We start from the raw sequence: 25,241 nt of genomic DNA, 5'->3' as shown, positions 1-25,241 counted from the left end.
CTTTTGATTTCCTCTCCCTCTCTTGGCTACGTGCTGTTTTGGTTATCAATGATTGCCTCAAATGCCTTCCTTCCCCCTCTCCATCACGAGAGCTGTAATGTTGTCACACACATGCACAGCGGCGAGCCGTGCCACGGGCATTGCACCTCCGAGTCCGAGCGGCATCGTATCGTTTTCCATCAGCAGGAAGTGCAGCAGGAAGCACATATTTCTCACACACATTCACACACAGGGTCAGGTGGGGTGTGAGGGACTCTACACTCACTTTCATCCTCAGCCCATGGACACTTTTCCTTTAAATCCATGGCCTCCCAATGAAATATGAATCAAAAGCAGTGCTCCAGGCTTTTGCTTGCCTTGAAAGAAGCTTAACTCAATTTGAAGTCTCAAGAGGTGAGGAGTAGCTACCCTGCATTGCAGTGTTTGGATATAATATCAGGGTTAAATAAATCATGGATTGTCAGGACAAAAAGCAAACTAGAAAGACTATATCTCTATTGTTTTTTTTCTTGTATACTATATAGGCATTGTCAAGAGTGTGTGTGCTTACAGATGTATTATTTAGAGTGCTGTTTGAAGCTATGTTCTGTGGAACCTAGTCTTGTTACGTAGCGAGGTGACAGATCAGGGTGGTGGTGCCGTAGTTTATATGCCATAACCACGATCTTTCCATAAACTTTTTAAGTTTTAGTTGCCTAACCTTAATTATACTTTAAGTAATACTGTATTTTGTAAGTGCAGATATTGTAGTAGTAACGTGTTCTAATAACGTTGGCACTGAACGTTCAATAGGTTAGACTGGCGCGGGTGGGGGTTTAGTTATTATATAAATGTATATATATATATTTCTCTCTGTACATATGTTTACGTTCCGTTTGTACATACTGCTTTTGCCATATATACATCTATATGCTATTTTTATTTTCAGTCCAAAATGGCATCAGCGGCTGTTGTCTCTTTGCTTCTATACTTAATTCCGTATAATAATATTAACCAGACGCAACCAAAGCGTCTCAGATGAAAAAACGCTGCGCCTCATTGCCCTTCTGTGTATTTAATTATTTGTCATTTAAAGCCTAACAATAAAGCTTATTTATAGAGCACTAAAATCAGGATAAATCAAGTAATTTGCAAAAAATCTAAATAAATTGCAATAATACTGCTTATCACGCTGTTGAGCCAATCATTATCACCGCAGGGGAGATTCCTTCACCTCGACAGCCCTAGTTATAAGCCTCATAGATGCCCTTTAGAAGGGGCATGCTACACCCATTAGTAGGTTTTATCATCCATTCACATGGGTGATCAGTGAAAGAAGGAATAAAAGAAGACGACAGCGACCTCTAGCGACCGTAGTAATTATGTCAGGCGCTGTAGTATAGACAGCGTGAAACTCCATATGTGGTGGAGGTTGCGGAGGCCTTCACCCAGGAAGCAGGGGTTCGCATCCCGTGTGAAAACAACAACGTGTAGTTGTCTTTGTGTTCACAAGCTTAAGCTTCACTTTTACTATTGAAACCTAGTTATTTTAAGCCATAACACAATCTTTTTCCTTCAACTAAACTAGGTGGTTTTGTGTTCAAAGCGTAACATATATATATAATGTATAATGTATACAGTATAATAGCACCTACTGACTCACATCTATGAGGATTATAACGACTGATAACAGTCGATTCGGGTGCATTGAACAATATCCAATGTTCAATGAACAATATCCAATGTTCAATGATGATGGGCATCTCAATGTACATGCAAATCTGCATGACCTGTACATAATTAGCACGTTATCTACTTGGATGGATTGAATATATTTGACAATGTGAATCAGTACTGTGTAGTGAGGATGTATTTTCTAATTATTGCCCATTTTTAAATCACTTTAATTATCTTTGCAGTGATTTTCATTCAGCACACATCACGTTCTCCGTTTTTATTTATTTTATTTAACACTTTTCATTCATCTCCCCGTCCCACTATATTTTAGTGCTGTTATTTTCTACACACATTATTATTCACTGTGTTTCACACTTTACATCCCTCTAGTTACTCGAGTGTCGCATTTCAAATTGCAAGTGGCATTATATTTAATACCCTTCATTTGCAATGTTCTTATTTATGCTCTGTTTTTCTCTGCTGGATTCTAATATAATTTGTTGCCGCAGTGGCCCAATTAGAGCTCCATCTTGTCGTATATCTAATGGAAGGAATGGATTACCTGGATGTTGTGCTGTTTTTCTCCACGCTGTCTAACGACTGAATATGAAAAATCCATCTTTTAACTGATTGCCTAACTTCTCTTCCCCACCTGTGTGTGCAGGAGCAGAGCCCCAGCAACGCCACATCCCTGGCAATGATGCAGGAGCCGCAGGAGGTGGTGGAGGAGACGGTCACCATAGAGGAGGACCCCGGCACCCCCACCTCCCACGTCTCGGTGGTCACCTCTGATGACGGCACCACACGGCGCACAGAAACCAAGGTAAGCCGCAAAGGTGCACTCAGCTGAGTTACAGTGTGTGTAAGCAGAGGGTACCACTGATCCTGTATAATGAGTGATACTAGAAAAATAGTTATATGTACATTAGTTGTTTTTTAGGGTGTTAATTGAAGTATTTTCATATTGTAATGATGTTAGATGCTGTTCAAAATTTCAAACTTTGGGGTGCTACTGAGCAAAATGTAGGCTTAAAATGAGTGGAAAAAAATTTATTCACCTTTGTATCCCGATTTTTTTTTTTGTATGAATTTGAAATAGATTTTTTAATGCCAGAATTGATATATTTGCTTCATTTGAGTCTATGTGAAGGCAGAAGAAAGTAAGAAAGTTACCGCTTTTATTGTTGTAGTCTGAGTAACGTGACGTCATATCCGTTCCGTATCCGTCAACCAAAACAAACCGCAGCCGGCCAAAACGAGAACGTAGAAAGCGGCGGAGGGTCCGCAGGGATACGGCCATGCACTCTCACATTTTAAATCCAAAGTGGTAAACACTACACATCCAGCAAAGTATGGAAACACTTTGGGTTTCACACACTGCCAGGAAAAGCAGAGCTAGACATCGTTCCTTATAAATTAAAAAGAAAATACTATCAACTTGAGCGCAAATGTCTTTTAATAAATAATGACAATGACTGATATATTTGACTTCAGGACATCTCTGACTACATACATGCTGAAAATCAAACATTTTTACCGTATTCATTTAGATATTTCAGTCCCTAGAAGTATATTATTCAACTTTTTTCCATTGTGTAGTGTTAGAAAAATGAACAAAAGTCGAAATAAATCGTAATATCAAATCGCAGTACTTGTAGAATTGCAATACTTAAAGATCGCAATACATATCAAATCGGAACCCAAGTATTGCGATGATATCGAATTGGGAGATAGGTGTATCGTCCCAGCCCTATTAAAAGTTAGCTGTGACCTGCAGATAAAAGTGATGGTTTTTATATAATAAGCTGCTGTTCAGAGTTAATTATCAGCCTGCCACTTATTATCGCACCTGAGCAGGACACGTCAGAGCAGTTGTATTGTTGTGGCGAAGAGATCCCATTGAGCTCATATGTGCAAAACCCCCCATAGTCCCTTTGATCCATTTCAATATTGCTTCAAATTATGGTGATGGCTTACCGCTTCCAAACAGCACGGTACTGTACCTCCTCTCCCAGTCTTCCACCCTGAAGAACTCTAAATCCCATAATCCTACAGCCCAAAGTGGCTTCATCTCCCTCTCACGGCTTCATTTATTCGATTATTGTGTTATTATGAGCCAACTCCCCCTAGTGTTCTCCTAGTTTTGTGCTTCTTAAAAGCTCTTTTGTTGATTCGTCCTCTACTGTGTTCTGTTGTTTTTCTGTAAGGATATCTCATCTAACGTGAAGGTGAGTGGACTTTTCTACCAGTATGGCTTCTCCCCACCACGCCACCATTTTTATGTGTGCCCATACAGGCTACAGCAGCAGTATGCAACACACGTCTGCTTCATCCCACTAGCCAAATAATGCTCCAGCCTATTACTCTACAATACTTTTTATTTCTTTTGCATGGTCTTCTGTCTCTCTCTCTTTCTTTATTTCTCTCTTTCAAATTCTGTCTTACAACATCCCTCATTGACATTATAGGAGGTACAAAATACCAATGCTGAGTACCAATAACACGTTATAGACCCTTTTTCGATGTCATGATTATGTCACGGTGTTAGCTGGAGGCAAAACAAAGGAAAGACTGGAGGCAAACATTAGCAGTGGGCTAAAATTACACATTGAAAATATCATCTTGACAAACAGTGATTCGAGGATCTAGCGAGCTACAATATCGGCAAAATGTTTCAGAGATGGAGAGTACATGTTGCTACCGCAGCTGTGAGCCATTGGATGCAGTTAGCAGAAGGCTAAACTAAATATTAGCAACCCTTTCTCTCCATCTCTGAAACGCTTCGCCGATATTGTACGACTCTCTTTTTGACTGACTTTACTGAAGGATAGTTAACTAGAAGCATCCAAAGATTTATACGCCCTCAATTTATCTTTACAGCGCTGCTGTTAGCCACCAGCCCGCTGGTAAGACGGCTGGCTACTTAGCTAATTTAGCTTGTTAATTCCGCCATGCTGTCAGGCAACACAGAAAATCAGCCAAACAAAGTTGTCAGTCATCTGGCGATAGCACTGTGCTTTCCTACGCTGTGACAAGAGTGTGTGGATGAAGCATTAAGTAGTTGAATTTTACTCATTTAGCGACTGGCTAGTTAGCAGGCTACTTTGCTAATTCCGCCATGCTACAGAAAATGAGCCTAACAGCGGATGGCGCCGGGTCATCGCCCCTCTGCCTCACTCCTCGACACAAGGAGACTACTTTGCCGGGAGGAGAGCAGCCGTTAACTAGATAGCTCGTCATTCTCCGGACAGGCTAACTAGCCGGCTAACTAGCGTTAGCCAGCAGTCTACTACTCCCGAACGGTCGCATTGGTTAATGTTAACTTTCTCAACTAACACTCGTGATCCTGGAGAGTGAGTGACTGAACATATTGAGAGAAACTAGCATTGTTTTTCAGCCATTGCTTAAAAAACAAGCCAACAGTACTTGCTAGCCAGTGTTAACTAACGTATTCAGAGAATTATTCTGCTTCCACTTAATGGTCCGCTCACAACGTACGTCATCATGTTTACCAAAAGAAAAGGGGTCTATACGTAGATTCCCCATATGTAGGAACGATATGTCTTAAATCTTTCAATTACGCCCTGAGGACACACTATAAATCCTTGTGTCAGGAATTATATCTTCGATGACTTTTTACTTATGTAGGTTTGTTTTTTTTTGCCAGCTGTAGCCTTGTGATAGCTTGCTTTTTATTTTTGAATGGTATGAATTACCATTTTTTTTGTACATTGGCTCCCCAAAGTAATTTGCTACCACTTTGAAGACCCCAGCACTGAAAAAAAAATCATTTCAAGTGGCATCAGTAATCTGCAATTTGCTCGAACCAGAATGTCCTCCTCTTGGTGTCAGGTTGGAGGTTTTGAAGAACTTCAAGTGTGTGCCTGTTCATTGTGTTTTGGGAGACAGTCTTGCATTTCACTTCTAAGTTTGAATTCATCACTCCCTGTGCACGGAGAAGAATTCCCACCAGAATCCATGCCAGATTTCCATTTGAAAAAAATTCAAGAAGCTCTTCTTAACGTTTTGAGACTTACCCTCAAAGATGAGCTTCTATTGCAACATTTTGCTTGGGATTCGGATGTAAACGTAGGCCCAGTCGACTGCTGCTGCTGCTGCTGCTGTAGGCTTCCAGTGGAGTGGAGAGCGCTGTGTTGAGCTCCTACTCTAGGGACTGTGAAACTGTAATTAAAAAGCCTGCTCTAATCCCTCATCAGGGAGGGCCCATTGCCCTCCAGCCTGTTTACTGCGAGGGGATCGGCCACACACGCTCACTCACACTCACATGATTTTATGTATTCATACGCAGACCTTCTCAGGGATAACACACGCAAGCAGTAAAACATCACACTAATCAAGGGCTTTGCTGCCGAGGAAGGACGCTCCTTTAAGGGGCCGCCACCCTGCTGGGAGGAGGGACTCCCTGGAAGTCACTTTGAGGAGAAAAGTAGATTAATGCTCAGGGTGAACTTCTGGAAGGCAACGTCTCCATGGTGGCAAATGGATCCAGACCCAGCCGAGAGTTTACCCCAAAGAAACCCCTCCTCTTAGAGTCTTCCTCGCTTTCCCTCTGTCTTTTCGTCCTCGCTGCATCTCCTCTCTCTGGCTCACTTTCATGTGTTGTTTTTCACCCTCTCTCCTTTTCTATCTCTCTCGTCATCTCGCAGCAACTCACAGTTTTATTTATGCTGCTTATCTGTTCTTTTGAACCAAAGTCTCGCCACACTGTCTAATGCTAACACGCTCCTTTTCCCTTGATGGTTATCCCCCCATCTCGCTGCTGGAAGATGAAACACGGAAGCTTCTCCCATCTTCCTGATTTGCAGGCAAAAAAGTTTTTTTTTTTCCAGTGGTAAACATGTTTCTAGCTGATTTAGTATCAGCAATATTACTAGTTAGAAAATTTGGCACCAAGACGGAGCCGCTGGATTTGAGAAAATGTCAGCGAAAAGAGGCTGAAGTCATGTTGTCAGGCGGAGTTTCAGCTGACAAATTCAGTTAATGTAGGAGGTTTTTTCATATATGAACACCCTTTCAAAAACGGCTTAAATGCTGGTTCTAGTTGAAGTGAATTGGCCTGAATGAGCGCATGTCCGCGTTCAATTAGACCCATGTCCATCCTCCTGTCGGTTCCCCTTGGCCATCATCCAGCCCCGTCTTCCTGCCGGCAGACGCTCTGAATGGAACACCAGTCATGTCGGAGGAAGAGCTCAGTCAGGCCAGTAAAAGCAGCATCCCTACCCTTTTCCTCTGGATATGAGCTAATGAGAGTCGAGGCGGACCACACAAACAAATAAAAGCGCTTTCACTGCCGTAGTCACGCTGGGGAGCCAACCTTAAGTAGGTAGGAGTTAGTTTATCAGGCACAGCTGTTGTGAAAAAAACAAGGTGCCACTGTTGAATAGAACAGAATAAAAGTACAGACACGTCACACTACTCAGAGTGAATTACTTTCTTTTATTTGAGACTGTCTCGACTTCACCAAGAAGTCTTTGAAATAGTTACTGGAGCGCAGCAAGAACACACTCTCCTCTCTCAGATTGCATATGGAACTTCTATGGCTGTATTCTAAACCGTATATTAAACTAGTAGTATGTACTTATTTAGCAAAAATGTAGTATGTAGTATGTAGTATGCAAACAAAAGCAGAATCTACAGTATGCCAAAATTACCCGGATGACTTACTGAAAAAATCTCCAGTGTGCATCGGACCAGTCTACCTCGCCTACTGTATCCCACAATGCAAAGCGCTGGAACGGTAGAGTTTATGGTCACAACAACAGCGTTTGCTACCTCACCAAAAGGGCAGTCACTCTCACAGACCCCGCTATGAGCTGGCTGGAGCTCTCTCAAGAGACTCGCCTCGTAGGCAAGGGGATTTTATTTCCTTGTTGACAGATGGTTTGTTTAAATATCACAACACAAACGTCCAATATAAAATTGGAAAACTGGAATCTGTGATTATCTGCCTTTTTAGAGTTGAAAAGCAATCGCCTGCAGGCGTCGCACTCACAGACCGGCTACAGAGCAGGAGAGTTGTAGTTGTAGTCCACTGTTTTGTTGCTGTAACTGAAAAAGCAGTTTGAGTAAATTTTGCCAAGTAATGTTTTATATTTACCGTCTCCTTCGTGGATGATCCTGTTTTGTCTTGCTTCACCTGAAGCTAAACTATACAGTATCTTAGAAAGTAAACAAACGTTGGTCACAATAAAAGAAAAAAATCTAATTTTTTGATAATATTACAATAGTGGTACGTGGTTTTTGTCCAGTGCTCTAAGAGCTTGTTTAAAGGCTAATGCCTGGCCTAGCATACTGAAAAATAAATCACTTGACCTGTTTCATACTACTGAGGAACGCAGTATGCGTAATGCCCTGTATACTGCATTCGTCATTAGTATGTAGGAGGCGGTTTCAAATACAGTCTGTGTGTCATATCCGAGCCATGTGCATCACATGGATAAAACAGCAGGCTGGATGTACATCCATGCATAATGAAATGTAACACAGTTCACTGAGAGCTCTACCCACCCATCCCTCCGACTCTAGGTGACCAAAGTGGTCAAAACCATCACTCGCCGCACCTACCACCCGGTGACGCTGACCGACAGCTTCTTAGTGGAGTCCAGGCCTGCCACCCGGACCCCCACCCCGGTCTCCATGTCGACCCCCACCCCGTCAGAGACAGAACCAGTAAAGGATGCCGAGCCCTGTGTGATGTTTGCTGTGTTATTCCCTCCCCCCCGCCTGCCTCCCTGTTCGTCCAACATGTTTTAAAGAGGCCCACATTTAGCAACAATTTCTACTTCCGTCGTCCTCACAGGTGCTCTTTAGATGGGCTGAAAATGAATCACAGGCTTCTTAAAAAAACTGAATTACTACCTCATCCTCTCCCAGCATCCTCCGGGCCACCGTGTCCGTTTAAGCTCTCAATAAAGTGAATGCCACAGAGGTCTAACCTCTTACAGAGCTGTAAAGTGGACAGTTTGACGCCTGCTGCCTTTCCCTCCATTTTTAACAGTTTGGTAAACAGCTAAGGCGTTAGTCTAACTGCCTGTGGTCGTCTCAAACACTTCAGTACGGCCATGACTTTCCATGCACACACAACCCCCCCCCCACACACACACACAATTCTATAGTACTTCTACATGTGCACGTTCTCAAATACTCTCCCCTATTTCAGCCATTTCTCTTTTAGCCCTGTTTACCCCACTTCAGCACATTTCAGATGCTCCTTTTGAAACGCGGGTCCCTCGCCTCCCCTCGCGCGACGGTTTAACTTCTTGTGAACTTGAGCGTACATCAAAAGAGTGTTTGAAAACTGTGTGATGGCGTCCCTTTGCAGCCCTCACAAATCGCCTAAAAAGCTGTGTTGGTACATGGCAGCCGGGCATGCCAAGGCTGGGGAGCTGCAGCATTCACCGTGCTCTCCTCTCAGCCCCGACAGCCAGAATGGAATATAATGAAATATGATGATGAATAAAATAATAATAATAATAATAATAATAATAATAATAATAGGGTTGTCAATCGATTAAAATAGTTAATCGTCATTAATTGCAAATGAACCGCATATTTTTATCTGTTCAAAATGTACTTTAAAGGGAGATTTGTCAAATATTTAATACTCGTATCAACATAGGAGTGGGCAAATATGCTTGCTTTATGCAAATGTATGTACATATTTTAGGGCTGTCAAAGTTAACGTGATAACACGTTAACGTCAATTAATTTGAATGCCACTCATTTATTTAACGCATTAAAGCAATTTGAGATTTTTCGGTTGTAGTGGGCGCAGATTTAAAGCTAGATACTGGTGGATACTGGTGGATACAGCGGAAGATGCTGGTATCATATGAACTTAACGCTCCAAGGTTACGCTAAATTTTGGTGAGGAAAAACTGTTATGGCCATTTTCAAAGGGGTCCCTTGTCCTCTGACCTCAAGACGTGTGAATACCCAGCTGTCAGTGTGTTTACTTGACTATGACTTGCCCAACACTGCATGTGATTATCATAAAGTGGGCATGCCTGTGATTCCTTAGGTTTTCTAGTTTCAACTGATACCAATATCTTCACTCTAGCAAACTGAGCCCGCTACAACCTTAAAAATCACAAGTGGCGTTAATGCGTTAAAGACATTAGTGGCGTTAAAACAAATTTGCCTTAACGCGTTATTTTCGCGTTAACTTGACAGCCCTAATAAAAAACATTCTGATATTACTCTCCATCTGGGAGGCCTGGGTTCCCTTGTGAAGCTTTATGAAAATGTTATTGAATAAATGGAATTTATTGTGCTGAGGTAATGGCTCCATGCAGGGTTCGAAATTCAGCCCTGGCCCCTGTAGCCTCCTTGAGGCCCAGAGTTAGCATTATAGGACCCATGCTATGAACACCAGAGCAGCCTAGTTTGGGTTCCTACCACTGCGAATCAAGAGGATGAAAGGGAGCTTGTTATTCCAAGGTCATACATATGCTTTAGCTAATGTGAATCAAGCAAATGAGCTCTTTATTTTTAACTAGCGCAAAGCCAAGGCGGAATGGCATCAAAAACAAACGTGAATGACTCTGTAATTACTCTGAACATGGAAATAAAACCTTGGCGTTCCTGAAATAGGTTTTGTTGTGTTGCTCACAGTCGGGGCGTAATCAAACAAAGGCCAGCGAAGATTTCTATTTGTTTGAAACCAAGTTAATGAGTTGAACAGCCGATATGTTGTTTGTGCTTTCGCTTCTCTGTAGCGAGGGTTAATGCTTCGTTTGGGTTTCTTGATATTGTTACATGCCTTCGCTCGCTCCTGATTAAAATCTAAATCATGGCATTGATGGGAAAATAAAGAAAGCACATTACAATTAAGAGGGCTAGTGTCGAAAATTAAACCTATCAGATTTCTTTATTCCTTTCCCCGAGAAAAATCAGAACGGCGGTCTACGCTCGTCGAGCGGGAACGAACCTCTGCGCGACACCTTGTCAGGCAGGAATTGCATCGGACCTGCGCCCCCCCCCGCCGCCGATGACGATTAATTTTCATCAACCTCATTAATTTTGAAGATGAATTTATAGCCGTGGACAAAATAGCCAATTATCGGCCACAGCAGAATTCACTGGGCAGCAAATTGGTTTCTGTTTGGGCGGAGAGCCCAGGGAAGGAGGGGGTGAGGGGGCGGGGGGGTGTAGCTGTCTGTAATCCTCCAGCCAGACAGCCTCGGAGACAGCAGAGCAAGTGGAGTTATTTAGCTATAGGATGAGGTGAGCGTGAGAAGTAGATGCATGCAGGTCTGGTTGTCACAGTCCTCTGGCTACGGAGTGTGATGCTGCCCTGTTCCCCTCGGGGACACAAAGGATTCAAGGTCCAGTGGAGCTGTAGCACTTCAAGATGGCTCTGTCCAGGAGACTCAGTGTACCAAGATAGCTATACTGGGTATATGCAATAGTTTTGGGTTTAGATTTAGCAGCCAGTGTTTGCTTTATAACTAGGGCTGTCAACGGATTCAAACATTGAATTGCAAATTAATCACATATTTTTTATCTGTTCAAAATGCACCTTAAAAAGAGATTTATCAAGTATTTAACACTCTTGTCAACATGGGAGTGGTCAAATATGCTTGCTTTATGCAAATGCATGTCTATATTTATTATTGGAAAACAATTAACAACACAAAACAATGACAAATATTGTCCAGAAACCCTCACAGGTACTACATTTAACATAAAAAATATGCCCAAATCATAACATGGCAAACTGCAGCCCAACAGGCAACAACAGCTGTCAGTGTGCTGACTTGACTATGACTTGCCCCAAACTGCATGTGATTATCATAAAGTGGGCATGTCTGTAAAGGGGAGACTCGTGGGTACCCATAGAACCCATTTACATTCACATATCTTGAGGTCAGAGGTCAAGGGACCCCTTTGAAAATGGCCATGCCAGTTTTTCCTCGCCGAAATTTATAGTAAATTTGGAGCGTTATTTAGCCTCCTTCACCTATCCTCCTTCTCGACAAGCTAGTTTGGTTGGTACCAATGGATTCTTTAGGTTTTTTCTAGTTTCATATGATACCAGTAACCTTTAAAACTGAGCCCGCTACAACCTAAAATTACGTTAATGCGTTAAAGAAATTGAAGGCGTTAAAACGAGTTTGCGTTGACGCGTAATCATCACATTAACTTTGACAGCCCTACTTATAACAGATTATTTTAACGTGTACTGATTTTTTCCACTTTGTAATTTAAGGCAACACAAATTGGTGTCACAAGCCTTACAATTCAAATTTTGGATTGATCCCGACCAACTTCACAACTTCAGCATCAAAAACCACCTCTACACGCTTTAGTCTTCAAGAATCCAGAATTTGTATGAAACATCATTTTATGACATTACAATGCACCACGATGGGGGGAAAATTTAGTAAAACTAGAAAAAATGCATTTCCTGCAGAAAATGTGTGTGAATGCTGAAATGATTTGCAAATCATTGCATTCACACAACTAACTCCTAATTGAATTAACACAAATTCCCTCTGCATTAGGTTTGAAATGCATGTTTTAATCTGGAAGAATCAAAGTTATCATTTATTTTTCCTGTTTATCCAGTTTATTTGTTTGCCTCTTCCACTGTGTGGCATTCTAACACGGTGTCCTAATCAGACGGTTAGAGAGACGGATGTCTTCGTTAAGTGGACAGCATGGTTTTCTGTGTGTGTGCAGCCTGAAGACGACACGGTCCGTGTCAGTTGGATCTAAACATAGGTTTGCTTTAATATCATGATGTCACACTGTCTGACGGGTGTGTGTGTGCTCCCCTCTACAGGTGACTAAGATGGTGAAGACGGTGACCACGCGGACGGTGCGTCAAGTGCCCCTGGGCCCCGACGGCTTGCCCCTGCCCGAGGGCTCGTCCCCACTAGGCAGCTACACCGATTCCATCGACCGGCGCTACATGAAGAACGGAGGCGACCGCTTCATCACGCCCCAAGCGACCTCCACCCTGACACGCTCCTACAACAACTCCTACAACGACTCGTATGGCGAGACACCCGAGAGCCAGTACGTCCGCCACTACGGCCTGCACGACGGCTACGCCGATTTGACGGACAACTACGGCAGCCTGTCGCGCGGCGTCAACTTCCGGCCGCCGCGCTACCCCTACCTGCCCAACAGCTACCGGCCGGAGAACAGCTACACGCTGCCCATTCGCAAGGACGACTACGGCCACGTGGCCCAGCCCCAGGTGCCAATGGGTAGCAGCACTGTGGATCTGAACCGCTCGCAGCCGGAGCGCTTCCAGGCCGAGCCGTACGGCCTGGAGGACGATCGCCGCAGCTTGGGCCCCGAAGAGGAGGAGCCGTACGAGCTGGAGCCCGACTACTCCACCGCCAACCGACGCACCCTGCCGGGGGCCAACCGGGGTCGCACCCACCGGGAACCTCTTCGTGATGCGCCCCGAGTCAGGTGAGGATAAATGTTCAAAACTTAAGAGAGTAGAGGTTTTAAACAGGACCACACGGTCTGCTGTTCTACCGTAAATCTGCATAACAGTTGTTTTTATACCTCAGCACCTGCCTGGTGTTAATACTTAAAAACCTGACAGATTGTGTTGAAGGATTCCGCCTACTTGCAGGAGATATTGTGACGGTGTGCAAGTTCATACAGTATACATGTTATCCTTTCTACGTCGGACAGCGAGTTCTTGTTCATATGCATGAGCGTAGTCTCTGCCTTGATATGAGAGGAGATCATCCTGTTAAGATGAGAGAGAATAAAGAATACTTGTCTTGCTCTCGCCATAAAAAAGACTCCATTACGCCGAGCGCAAGTAAACAGATGTCTCTTCTCCTTGAGCAACTTGCTTGAGAAAGGAAGCGAGGAAAAAAACAACTCTTTGATTGCCATTTTCCCCGCAAATGGAGAGTGAACAAGTGTTTGTGTCAGAGGCAAAGAGGCGGGAACGATTTGAGACGCGAGGAGTGGAAGGGAGGACGGAGGGAGAGTGGGAGAGGACGGGAGGCTTTTTTTACAGTCATCTCGCAACCTTTGCTGTGATGAGTATAACTCCCGGCTCCAGCAGTCAGGAAAAAAAAAAAAAAAAAAACATGTTACCCTCCAACAATAAGATCCCAGAATGGACTCTTGTCTCCTAATAGTTTCCAATCATTTCATTGCTGCCCAAAGGGAGGCCCCGGAAAAAAATGTCCACCCTCAAGAAAATAGAAGCCGGGGGTTTGAAGTTGAGTTGGTGATAAGTGCGTTTGAAAGGCGAGCGGTGATCTGTAGCAGATGGATGTTTTTAAGTTCTCTGCACTTTTCTTTCAATCTGAGGGCCAAAGTGTTTGGGCCTGAAGCCAGATCTAAAGGGATAGAGCTGTGGGGGGGTCGAGAGGCAGGAACAAGCGAGACGGTGTATCTCTGCGTGTGTGCTTTTTGTCACAATCAGAGGTGATGCCTAGGCTTGCCGTGGTAGTCGGTGTTCCACGGTGTGACACGGTGGTCGGGCACACACCGATTACATTACGTACCCATCGCCCCACTGTCGTTTTGCTTTTTTTTATAGAAAGAAAACCCACTTAGTTAATTTTGGCATATCAGCGTCATGTTATCAAACTGAACGTGAAAGTGTCTGCTCCGTACGGAGTCTCAGCTCACAGCAGCAGGAGTCAGATTTCACAGACGTGGGACGAGAGAGAGTTGACAGACGATGGCGGAGGATTTGGTGTCAAGCGAAAAGCAAAATTGGCAATATTTCGGATTTAAGCCCAATGCTATCAGGGAACCATAACGTTAATGAGGCAATTGCCGTGCGGAGGACGAAGTGATCACAGCCAGTGTGAACGGCGCAGCGGCTCGCAGCAAAAGCTGGACCGGAGAGGCTAGACACAAAGCCATCCGACGGTAAAAATCAAAGTAAGCACTCTCCATACAGTATATTGAGGGCCGTTTTTTCTTGTAAAATGTCCAGTGTAAATCGGTAACACCGGTGTTGTCACAAGTTTATTAACAGGTGGAAAATTTCCTAACAGTCACATCCCTAATGACGCTCAATCCAGGATTACCGGCTTCTTGACGGCGCATACGTTTTGCTTTTTGACCCTTCTTAATTAAGCTTGTGTACACACACTAGAGATGTTCCGATACCTTTTTTTCCTTCGCAATATCGATTCTGATACCTGAACTTGTGGTATCGGCCAATGCGAGATACCGATCCAATACCAGCGTGATAAAAAAAATATATCATTATTATTATTATTATTATTATTTAACATTTGTTTACTACTGAACATGTATAGATGTGATGTGATTACTATCTTTGTTGTATGGCCTGGCTCAGGTTAAACCCTTAATAAAACATGAACAAATACACACAGAGAATGAATGCAATAGACCTTTCTTTTATTATTCAGTTCGTCAGTTACAAAGAACATAAATAAATGAAGCTAGGAATAAATAAATATTCCGTATTCTCTTAGCTGTCTCCCCAAGTGGACAGCCTGTGTGCTACTTTGTCCTGCAGGGTGCCATATTCACACACCCTACTAGGGCTGTGCCACCCCTGGAGACGGAAACCTTCCATACTGTACATATCGCCGTTTCACTTGTTGGATTTTCCACTGTGAAATGTTGCCAAATGGCTGCCATTTTCCTCGCTCTGACTACCGTTACACTCTCCACCGGCACCGCACTGTTGTTGTTTGTTATTGTCGCGTGACAAACTACCTGCAATCAGTTCTTCTTCGCCGCTCTAAAACAGTAGTTGCCAGTGGCAGCCATGATACATCCAGTGAAGGCTCCTGTTTTGGAGCGGCGAAGAAGAATTGATTTCCGGTTAAACGTGATGATTTTTTTCTGGGTTAATAAATTATGGTGTCGGATCGGTGCATAGACTCGCTGATACCCGATCCCGAATTTCGGGCAGTGTTGGACGCATTTTCCAACACTGGTATCGGTATCAGAACAGCTCTAACACACACATTCATGCATTCACAGCTAGCTGGGTTTAAAGGCCCCAGGATTGAAGCGCATGTGGAGAAAAGCAGATGCCTAATCAGACTCCCGGTCTTTACACACTTTTGACTCTGACACTTACACACACAGTATCTCTCTCTCTCACACACACACACACACACACGCACACACACACACACACACACACACACACACACACACACACACACTCACACTCAATAAAAATCCACATTGAAAATGAGTCAGTCCCCCATCCGCCTAGTGAGAGGCGCTTGCTGTGACAGGCAATTTGTAGCCTGCCTTACATGTGTCACAACACAGCCCTAACAGCCTCACACACCCCTTCAGACACACACACACACACCACACACACACACAGCCGCTAACATGAATGCTCAAACACACATGTTTGAAGCCACTCTTGACTGGCTGCTCAGCTTCCTCGCTAATTGCAGCAGAAAATAAATCCCAAATATTTCCATGTCTTCTCTCCTCCTGCACTCAGATCAGCTGACATCAAAACATCCGTACACTCTAAGTGATTTTTTTGTTTTTCCGTCCCAGGAACGGTGACACTCGGCCCTCCCAGAGTGCCCGGGCTCTCCTGTGCACTCACACCGCGATTAGTATTCTTCCAAGAAGGGAGCGGCGACTCCAAAGTGCTGTAATGAATCTGGGAATTAAAGCGCTTTAATTACAGCTTATCATTGCATTGCAAGCCCTCAATTATGCTCCGACAAAAAAAATAAAGACGTTTAGTGCTAAAACGGCTTCCTGCATCGGCGCCATGCGCTCATTTTGTCACCGCCGTGGAGTCCATCATGTGCCGGGAATGATGATGATGTATCGTTTGGTGATGGAGTTCTTCGGATGTGTGAGCATGCATCACGGTTGGATTTTAGTGTTAATGCTGAAGCGTCCATACAGCTCACTGCATGTATGAAAATGATGTGAATCATATGGTCTTTTAGGAACGTGGTCCTCAGGGCTCTCCACCAGATCTAAATGCAGATGTCTTTATGGCCGAAGCCTCTTTCAGACTCACTCAGATCTTTTCTTCTTGCTGGGCCTGTTCAGTACTTTATACACACTGCAGAGCATGGTAGGATGTTAATATGCAGTCCACCTATATGGAAGCAATTGTTATGTATCTCAGGCGTTTCCTTTATCGCCTGTCTGTAATAGTCAAGTGCAGATAATTGGAGCACATAGTGTACATCGGAGGTAAGAGGTGGTATGTTTCCGGGTCCTCTTCAGCAGGGTGTCATTAGCCAACTCGTTCTCATCCCAACTCGTCACATACCACCGTTTTTTTACCCCCCTTGGCATCATTTTAGGTTTAGGTAGTTGGGCTTAAAACTACCATGTATGTAATATGAAAATGAAACTGAACACTGGGCGCGAATGATTGTGAAAGTGGAACTTAACACACGCGACACAAACAGCGGTCTCCTGGATGAAAGTCTTGTGTTTGTTGGCCCATCCACCACAACTCCCGCCTGCCCTTAGTGTGTCTTTTCGCTGTTTATACTAAGTCACCACACTCCCGGGACACACTTTCTCAGAGTGTTTACTGTTGCCGCGGATGGGTTTTACATTATAGTTAGTGGAAAGCCTGGTGCGTGAGATTTGTTAAGTATTTAATACTCTTATCAACATGGGAGTGGGCAAATATGCTTGCTTTTATGTAAATCTATGTATATATTTATTATTGGAAATCAATTAACAACACAAATCAATGACAAATATTGTCCAGAAACCCTCACAGGTACTGCATTTAGCATAAAAAATATGCTCAAATCATAACATGGCAAACTGCAGCCCAACAGGCAACAACAGCTGTCAGTGTGTCAGTGTGCTGACTTGAGTATGACTTGCCCCCAAACTGCATGTGATTATCATAAAGTGGGCATGTCTGTAAAGGGGAGACTCGTGCGTACCCATAGAACCCATTGTCATTCACATATCTTGAGGTCAGAGGTCAAGGGACCCTTTGAAAATGGCCATGCCAGTTTTTCCTCACCAAAATTCAGCATAAGTTTGGAGCGTTTTTTTGCCTCCTTCACGACAAGCTAGTATGACACGGTTTGGTAAAAATCACAAGTACCGCTAAGATAAATTTGCGTTAACTTTGACATCCCTAATTAAATCGAAATGGAATACATATTTATATCATGGAGACTGCAACAGCCGTGGCGTTATGTTTTCTGGTTGTCCGTCCGTCCGTACCATTCTCGTGAACGTGATATCACAGGAACTCCTGAAGGGAATTTTTTCAAATTTGACACAAATGTCCACTTGGACTCAAAGATGAACTGATTTTAATGGTTAAAGGTCACTGTGACCTCACAAAACACATTTTTTCGGCCATAACTCAAGAATTCATATGCTAATAATGACAATATCACACAAACATCTAACAGGATAAAATGATGAAGTGATGACATTTTGGACAGACATGGAGGCATACAAACGTGAGGTGGTAATTCTAGTTTTCTGTTTTATTGAAACTTGCTCTTTTATCTACACGCCTTGACAAGTTTGTCTTGGATCAGTCTATTTTACAGAGTTTTGTCTTTGGTCAGCATTCACTTTTCTTGGTAAAAAAAAGCACTTTAACTGTGTTGCATCAAATAAGGTCATTATTTACCTTATTAGTACCTTGCTTAAAAGCAGCAGGAATGTAGCTACAGAGAGAAGGAAGGGCATCTCTTTTGCCTTATTCCTGCTCAGGGTTTGCAGATAATGAACGTGTCTGTATGCTTCCTCTCTCTCTCTCTCTCTCTCTCCTGCCCCTCCAATGTCTGGAGTGCATCTTACTCCCTTACCCCATCCCTACCCATCCTTTATGTGTGTCTATGAGCACCTTCCTGTGTGTGCGTGTGTGTGTGTGTGTGAGACAGTGTGTGTCCTCATGCCAGCGTGATTAATAGCTGCTTTTGAACTCTGCCAGACTACAGGGGCGTCTTTAAGCCAATCTCTAATGGCTCATCTCTCCTTGGGCGACCCGCTCCGCTGCACCGGCCCACCTGCATCCAGGGGTCACCACACACACACACACACATACACACGGACACATAAACACACACGTGCATACTCACAATCACTCATCCCTTAATTGAGAGGGGAGGGGTGTCTCATTCTAATCCAGTGGTGTCTGTAGGGAGTGGCTGGTGGAAGTGATCCCCCTCTCCGCTCTTTCCTCTGACTCTGCTGCCAAAAGGCTTTCACTGAGAGCCACATACCCCGTTTAATATTATACTTCCCCTCTGTCTTGTTTCTCAGAAGCATCTCCTAAGTTTTAGAAGGAACTTCAGAGCGATGTCACTCTCCTTTAATTGAATGAAAACCAGTGCTCGAAGTGGGCCGCTACTCACCAGTACGCACTTCTACATTTTACTCCCTGGCGTACCGTGACTTTTTCTTGCGTACCAGAACTTCTCACAAAGCTGCCAGTCCTCTTCTCTGCCCTCTCCATGTCAGGTTCTCAGGGAGATTCATAATGACATAACCATGCCTCATAAGCCGTATGAACATAAAAGCTATGTGGGGAGCATCTGGACGAGCCGACGTATGGCACGGGGGGAGAAAGAGGGTGCTGTAATGTATCGATACAATGTTCACGTCCTGTTTGTAAAATAATTAGTGAACTGTTCGTCGTAACTTTTTTATTTGTGAACAAATATAATTAATGAAACATTATTTCAAAGTTTTCTGAATCTGCTCTTTTAGGGCAAACATTTCCAGAAGAATTAAATGTTCAGACGAAGGCTGTGAGATGTGCAAATAATAAAATAATCATTTAACTAGTGATAATAATGGTCCAAAATGATGTAAAATTGCATAATTTCAAGTCAAAACCTTCACATTTTCTTCCAAACCCAATATCTCCTAATATCTTTTATTGACTAGATAAATTCAGAATGTGTCTCTTTATCCTGCTGTATAATATGTAGGAGCATCCTGACTGAGACACTGCTCCTAAAACCTGAATGATACCTACTATAGGCTACAAATAACACAGGGAAGCACTTTAACTATTAACACTAAACACACCACCTTAACCCTATAATGTTCCAGTTGGAATATTATGGAGTATTATAAGCCTACTATAGAAGATGCATAGCCCAAGTATAAAAATATAACAATAAAACCACAAGTATAACATGATTAAAGAAATAATGAATAAACAGGAATAAGTGGCAAGAGATTGCTGATACCAGCCGATACGAACGCCAACATGTGAATAAGAGTGCACTGGCACTTCTATTTTTCCACTTCAAGCACTGATGAAAACAAGTCGTGGTAGCAGTGAATATAACGCCATCAGAACAGCCGGAGAAATTAGAAAGTGGCAAGACATAAACACTCCAGCTTTGCTGTTTTTATCCTCTCTTCTTTCCTCTCTATCCTGCAAAGACTCTCGCGCGCCGTAAAACAATTATTGCCCCGTAATTCAAAATGAGCAATCTGCTCGGCAGGAGCAGTCAGTCATAAACGCCGCGGAGATGTAATTTGTACATATGAGATGCAAACATCTTCTCGCGAGTGTCTAATCCTTTTCAGTTGGGAGAGGGGAGAAGAAGAGGGTCAGGCACGGCCGCGACTGAGGGATGATGAAAGTAATTGACAGAAGATGAAGAAGGGAAGGAAGAATAGCGAGGATGTGACAAAGTCCAGATGAATAAAAGGAGCGCTGAAGTTTGCATACATCTCGTATCTATACCGTATCTGTTTATCTTTTCTTCTATTCTATTTGAACAAAACAAGCGCAACGCATGCATCCGTGGACGGGCACCGCACAGAGACGCACAGAAATAGCCCCGGCCATTTAGCAGCTCCATTAACATGAGGAGAGTGATCTGCTGTAATCACGCTCGGAGCATCGCGTCTGGCGGCGGAGAGCCCTTTCACATTCTGTGAATACACCCCTCCCTGTACACACAATGGCGCCAATTTAAATGCAAATCCTGACATTCCCATCACTCAGCCTCGCGACGCCCGCTTCACCAAAAAAGCCGCCCGCCGCATCGGCCCAGATCTAAACGAGCCGCGATCTGCACGACTGTACATCTCATCTGTGTGTCGAAGCTCGGCGTGTGTGTGTGTGTGTGTGTGTGTGTGTGAGAGAAACATAGTGCGACAGATAATGAGAGAGGAAGTCACAGAGAGAGAGAGATACTGTGCATGAAAGAGACGGCGTATGCAGCTCTGTGCGACGTCGATGATGCTGAGATTGTGTACTGCCCTTTCTTCAGGAGGGTTATTCCTGCCTCCTTTGCCTCGTCATGTCCAATATCCCGCTGCAATCGAGAGCTGGTTGATGGCCTCTGACTGTGTGTTTATATATCTCGTGTACGCAAGGAAGCATTTAGTAACCGCCAGCACGTGCACACATGCTCGCAAATTTCCCTCTTGTTTTTTTTTCCGTGCAGTCTGTCATGCAGCTCAGCGTCGTCGCCAAAACCTCAGAGCTGCAGTCGTCCTCCGAATGATGTGCTGTAATCAGGCTTGATTGGCCCCTCCTTCCATACTGTGGTTACAGGCTGCCTATGGAGGTTTGTGGCTCTCCAGCAAGTTCCACAAAGCTGGAAAAAAACTATTTTTTAAAGACGAATAAACAGCAATGATACATCAGATCCACTCGACTTTAGGTTAGCTGTGTTTTTCATCTGGAGGAACACCTGTTTGAAAAGACCTCCGGAGTCTCTGGACATGTGCCGATGACACCCAAAAGCTTGTCTGGCAACGTTTGCCATTCAGCGCCGTGCTTCTTTGGACTTGGTTAACTCGCAGCATTCGGACACACAGGGCTGTATTCAACTGCGGTGGTGCCTCGCTCCATCTCTATTAATCCTCTTTCCATCCATCTGAATAGGGGATTTAGTATCTCGTTACAATGCTCGGGCAGGAGTTTTCCTCCCCAGTTCATTTCCTATTGATTTCCCTGGCAGTGAAATGCACAAAGTCGTTGCCATAAAAGCCAATATGTTACTGCGAGGTCTGTGTAAAAAGACGAATCAACAGAGGAGCGCGCCAGAGCCGAGGCGCGATGGCACGCGGAGCCCCCCCACTCCCCGCTCCCCGCTCCCCGCTCCCCGCTCCCCGCTCCCCACTCCTTCCCCAGCATGCCTGGGAAGAACTGTAAAAACACATAATTAACATAAAACTCATTAAAATTACAGCTCGGTTCTGGAATTCCCTGCCAACCGCCGGCGTTGGCCACCATTTTGTTGCACCACCAACCGCCATACATCAAAGATGGTGAGAGGAGACCAGCTGGATTATGTAACAAGGATAAACAAGTCTCAAGCTGTGGTTGGGGTGGGTGGTGGGGGATGATAAAGGCTGTGCATAAGTACACAACCCTAATTAAATTCCTCCCCTCCATGTCATAACTTTCCCCACCAAAACATTCTACCATCCTTTCACACAAATCGGTGGTACGTGTTCAAAAGGGATTTTTTGGTGGAACAAGTTTCAAAACGATTCCTCGCAACTTTTCTGCCGGTGTAAAAATGTGAGTCCCCCGACTCCACCCTCGGCGTTGGCCCTACAAGTGAAAAACTATGATTAAAGAGCCTTAAGTATAATAAGTCGCCCGCGCTGTTGCAAGTAGCGATAAATGATCCGTCATGGAAATTAAGCGCCTATTTTTTTTTCCGCCCATGATACGATATTTCCGAGAATTGATGAAGATGCCTTCGGATTAAAGAACCCTCGAGTGTAGATCATAGACTCTGAGGTTAGAGAGTTATTGAAACGCACCCCCGACGAACCAAATAGCAACTCTGCTCTTCCTCCCTCAGAGGACAACACTTTCAACCGCAGGAACTTACCTCTGGAACTAGGAACCTTTTGAGGAGCTCATTGTGTTTCGACCGTAGGGACCAGGGTCTAAATTAAGTTCCGGGGTCCTTTTACCCTCAAAAGAGGCGCTGGTGGGGGGGGTGGTACTTTCTGAAAATACTGGAACATCCCTGGTGGAGTTTGCAGGGATGACCATCACTGATTGGTGAAACACACACAGCGCCGCTGCTTCAACTCTACCGCATCATCATCATCATCATCATCATTCATAAAACAAATCATGCAGAGAGATCATGCAAAAAGGAAAGATCGGTAGAAAAGAGAGGGAGTAGCTGTGAATGAGAGAAAGAAAAGTTATTTTCTGATTGTTTCACAGCGTTAACGTTCTAAAGCACAAATAAATAACCCTCAAACACTCAACAGATGATTTGCTGTAGAGTCTCTTAGTTTCATTTTCCTCCGCTGTATTTCATTCATTACATCCAACGTGCATCAGTGAATATATGCAGCAGTAAACATTGGCGCTGTGAGACTAAACCTAAATGTGTTTTTGAGATGAAACAGGTGAACACGCTGAACTGCAGGCTGCAGAGTGTGTTTAGGTATAGGCCGCGGTGGAAACGCAGACAACAGCGGGCTGAAGGAACCTTTTTGGTCCTTGAAAAGTAGTCCCAGGGACTAAAAGTCCTCTGAATTTTTGGTGGAAACCCGGCTTTATTTCAGTCAAAAATGAGTAGAACTCAATGCAATCCAAGTCCTCAGCCCTAGCAGTAGTGATGCTAATGAGGCTAATGCTAACGGAGAAGTCCCGGAGAGATGGTCATTAACATTTTAGCGACTGCGTGCTAGTGTTCGCCGCTGTGAGCAGAGGGAACCCTGAGGGCATCACAGGGGCTCATAGTCCTCCCCGGGGGGACGGCACAGCTCTTTTGGATGTTCCCTCGGGGGGGGGAAGACATGAAATCCCTTCTCTGCTCTATATGGTGGCTTCCTAAAAAAGAAAAAAAAACTTCACAAGACTTTCCTTCAAAGCTTTTCTTCTTTGGTGTTGCCTTTGTTTCTGTTTCTTTGTGAGCTGCCTGGTTTGTCTTTGTTCAATCTCTTCCCCGTCTCTCAATCACTCTCTCCAAGACTTTATGTTTGTTGATGTCTGACATGTTTGCTGCTGCCACTTGACAGGGAGGGATGATATGCTGCTCGCTCTTATTGCAGGGAATTGCCACCGCAGCCCCTCTGACAGACCCGTTAATAACAGATCCAAAGCGCCATGTCTCCCCCTTCACCCTCTGTCCTGCACTCCTTCCCTTTTCCCCTCTGTCGCCCACATCTTCTCACCTCTCACTCACCCTGTCCTCTGCTTTCCCTTTTTCTCCTCATTAGTTAGCTGCTCTCACCTCAGTTAGCTTCTCTCAAAGCCTTTCCCCTGGCTGTCTAATTCTTCTCTCAGACAAATCCATCTGAGTCACCTCCCATCTCCCTCGTCCTCACCGTCCTCTCTCCTTTCGTCTTCACAGAGGGTACCCGGACGAAGCCATCGAGGCAGAGCTGATCGATGAGCGCCACCCCTACATCCACGGCATGTATTCGGCGCCGCTGGCCCAGCCGGAGAGGGGGAGCATGGCCAGCCTGGACCGCATGGGCGGCCGGCGCTCGCCATCCATCGACAGCATCCGCAAGGACCCGCGCTGGCGCGACCCAGATCTCCCCGAGGTCATCGCCATGCTGGGCCACCCCATTGACCCGGTCAAGTCAAACGCCGCTGCGTACCTGCAGCACCTGTGCTACGAAAATGACAAGATCAAGAAGGATGTGCGTCACCTGAAGGGGATCCCTGTTCTGGTGGGGCTTCTGGACCACCCCAAATCTGAAGTCCACCGCAAGGCTTGCGGCGCCCTGCGCAACATCTCCTATGGCAAGGACAACGACAACAAGGTGGCCATCAAGAACTGCGACGGCATCCCGGGTCTCGTCCGCCTGCTGAGGAAGACCAACGACATGGAAGTTCGAGAGCTCATCACCGGTAAGAATAAATATTTCCATATTAAACCCTCGAAATAATGTGGTGATGTTCAACTGAAATGACACGAGAAACAGTAACATTATCCTCATCTAATGTAATTATTATAAGCACCTAGTCACCAGGCAACTAAACCACCTAATTACATTCATGTGTGATTGATTTGGTAACATCAAGTTAAAACAATCCAAGCAGATGATCGTCGTCTGACTTCTTGTTAAGCCGTTTTACTCCCGGTCAACACATAAACAACATTTTCTGGATGTAGCAGGAACAAACTGTGTGTTGAAACGCTACAGCACATGTTGCACTGCAAAGCACAAGCATGGCTAGGCGATCATCATTGTATATTGTCTTATTTGCTGTCTTGTTTATTTTAAGTCTGTCATGATGATATGATCATCATGTTCTTGTTTTACACATATGAGAGTTTGGTGTCATGCCATTTTAATATTTATGTATGTCATTTTGCCTATTGCGGAGCATGGGGAGGGGGTTAATAAAAAAAAAAAATCTGTATTTCCCAGATTAAAGTAGTACATTTACGAGAAAAAACTCACAAATTTGCAAGATTAGAAAGTCGTAAATTTAAGAGAAAAAAAATCAGAAAAATAGTCTTTAAAGCGGCAGTAGGCAGAAGTGTTCTGTGAGGAAACTAGACTTCTGCACCTCATCGTGGCTCTGTTTTCCGGCTTTAGAAAATCTGGCCCGTGACAGGGGACTTTGGCCAATCACAAGTCATTTCAGAGAGAGAGAGAGAGAGCGTTCCTTTTGGCTGTTCATTCAACAGAGGCAGCTGTCA

General features: G+C 44.3%; 1 protein-coding gene across 16 annotated transcripts in view; it reads left to right on the top strand.

Annotated features, from left to right (window-relative positions):
* arvcfb (ARVCF delta catenin family member b) overlaps nucleotides 1-25,241 on the top strand; it is a 302,038-nt gene that overhangs the window by 182,946 nt on the left and 93,851 nt on the right. For 14 of the 16 annotated variants that reach the window (XM_037778804.1, XM_037778802.1, XM_037778805.1 and 11 more), the window contains 4 exons: nucleotides 2,321-2,479; nucleotides 3,864-3,884; nucleotides 12,464-13,104; nucleotides 23,937-24,442. In XM_037778804.1, the coding sequence (XP_037634732.1) occupies nucleotides 2,321-2,479; nucleotides 3,864-3,884; nucleotides 12,464-13,104; nucleotides 23,937-24,442 (1,327 nt within the window). The remainder of the gene's footprint in view (nucleotides 1-2,320; nucleotides 2,480-3,863; nucleotides 3,885-12,463; nucleotides 13,105-23,936; nucleotides 24,443-25,241) is intronic. The other 2 variants (XM_037778809.1, XM_037778810.1) reach the window with 1 other exon arrangement.

Source organism: Sebastes umbrosus, chromosome 8 (genome assembly GCF_015220745.1).
Source record: "Sebastes umbrosus isolate fSebUmb1 chromosome 8, fSebUmb1.pri, whole genome shotgun sequence".
NCBI classification, from domain to species: domain Eukaryota; kingdom Metazoa; phylum Chordata; class Actinopteri; order Perciformes; family Sebastidae; genus Sebastes; species Sebastes umbrosus.
Note: the sequence above shows the minus strand (reverse complement) of the source record. Positions and strands in the feature narration are given on the sequence as shown.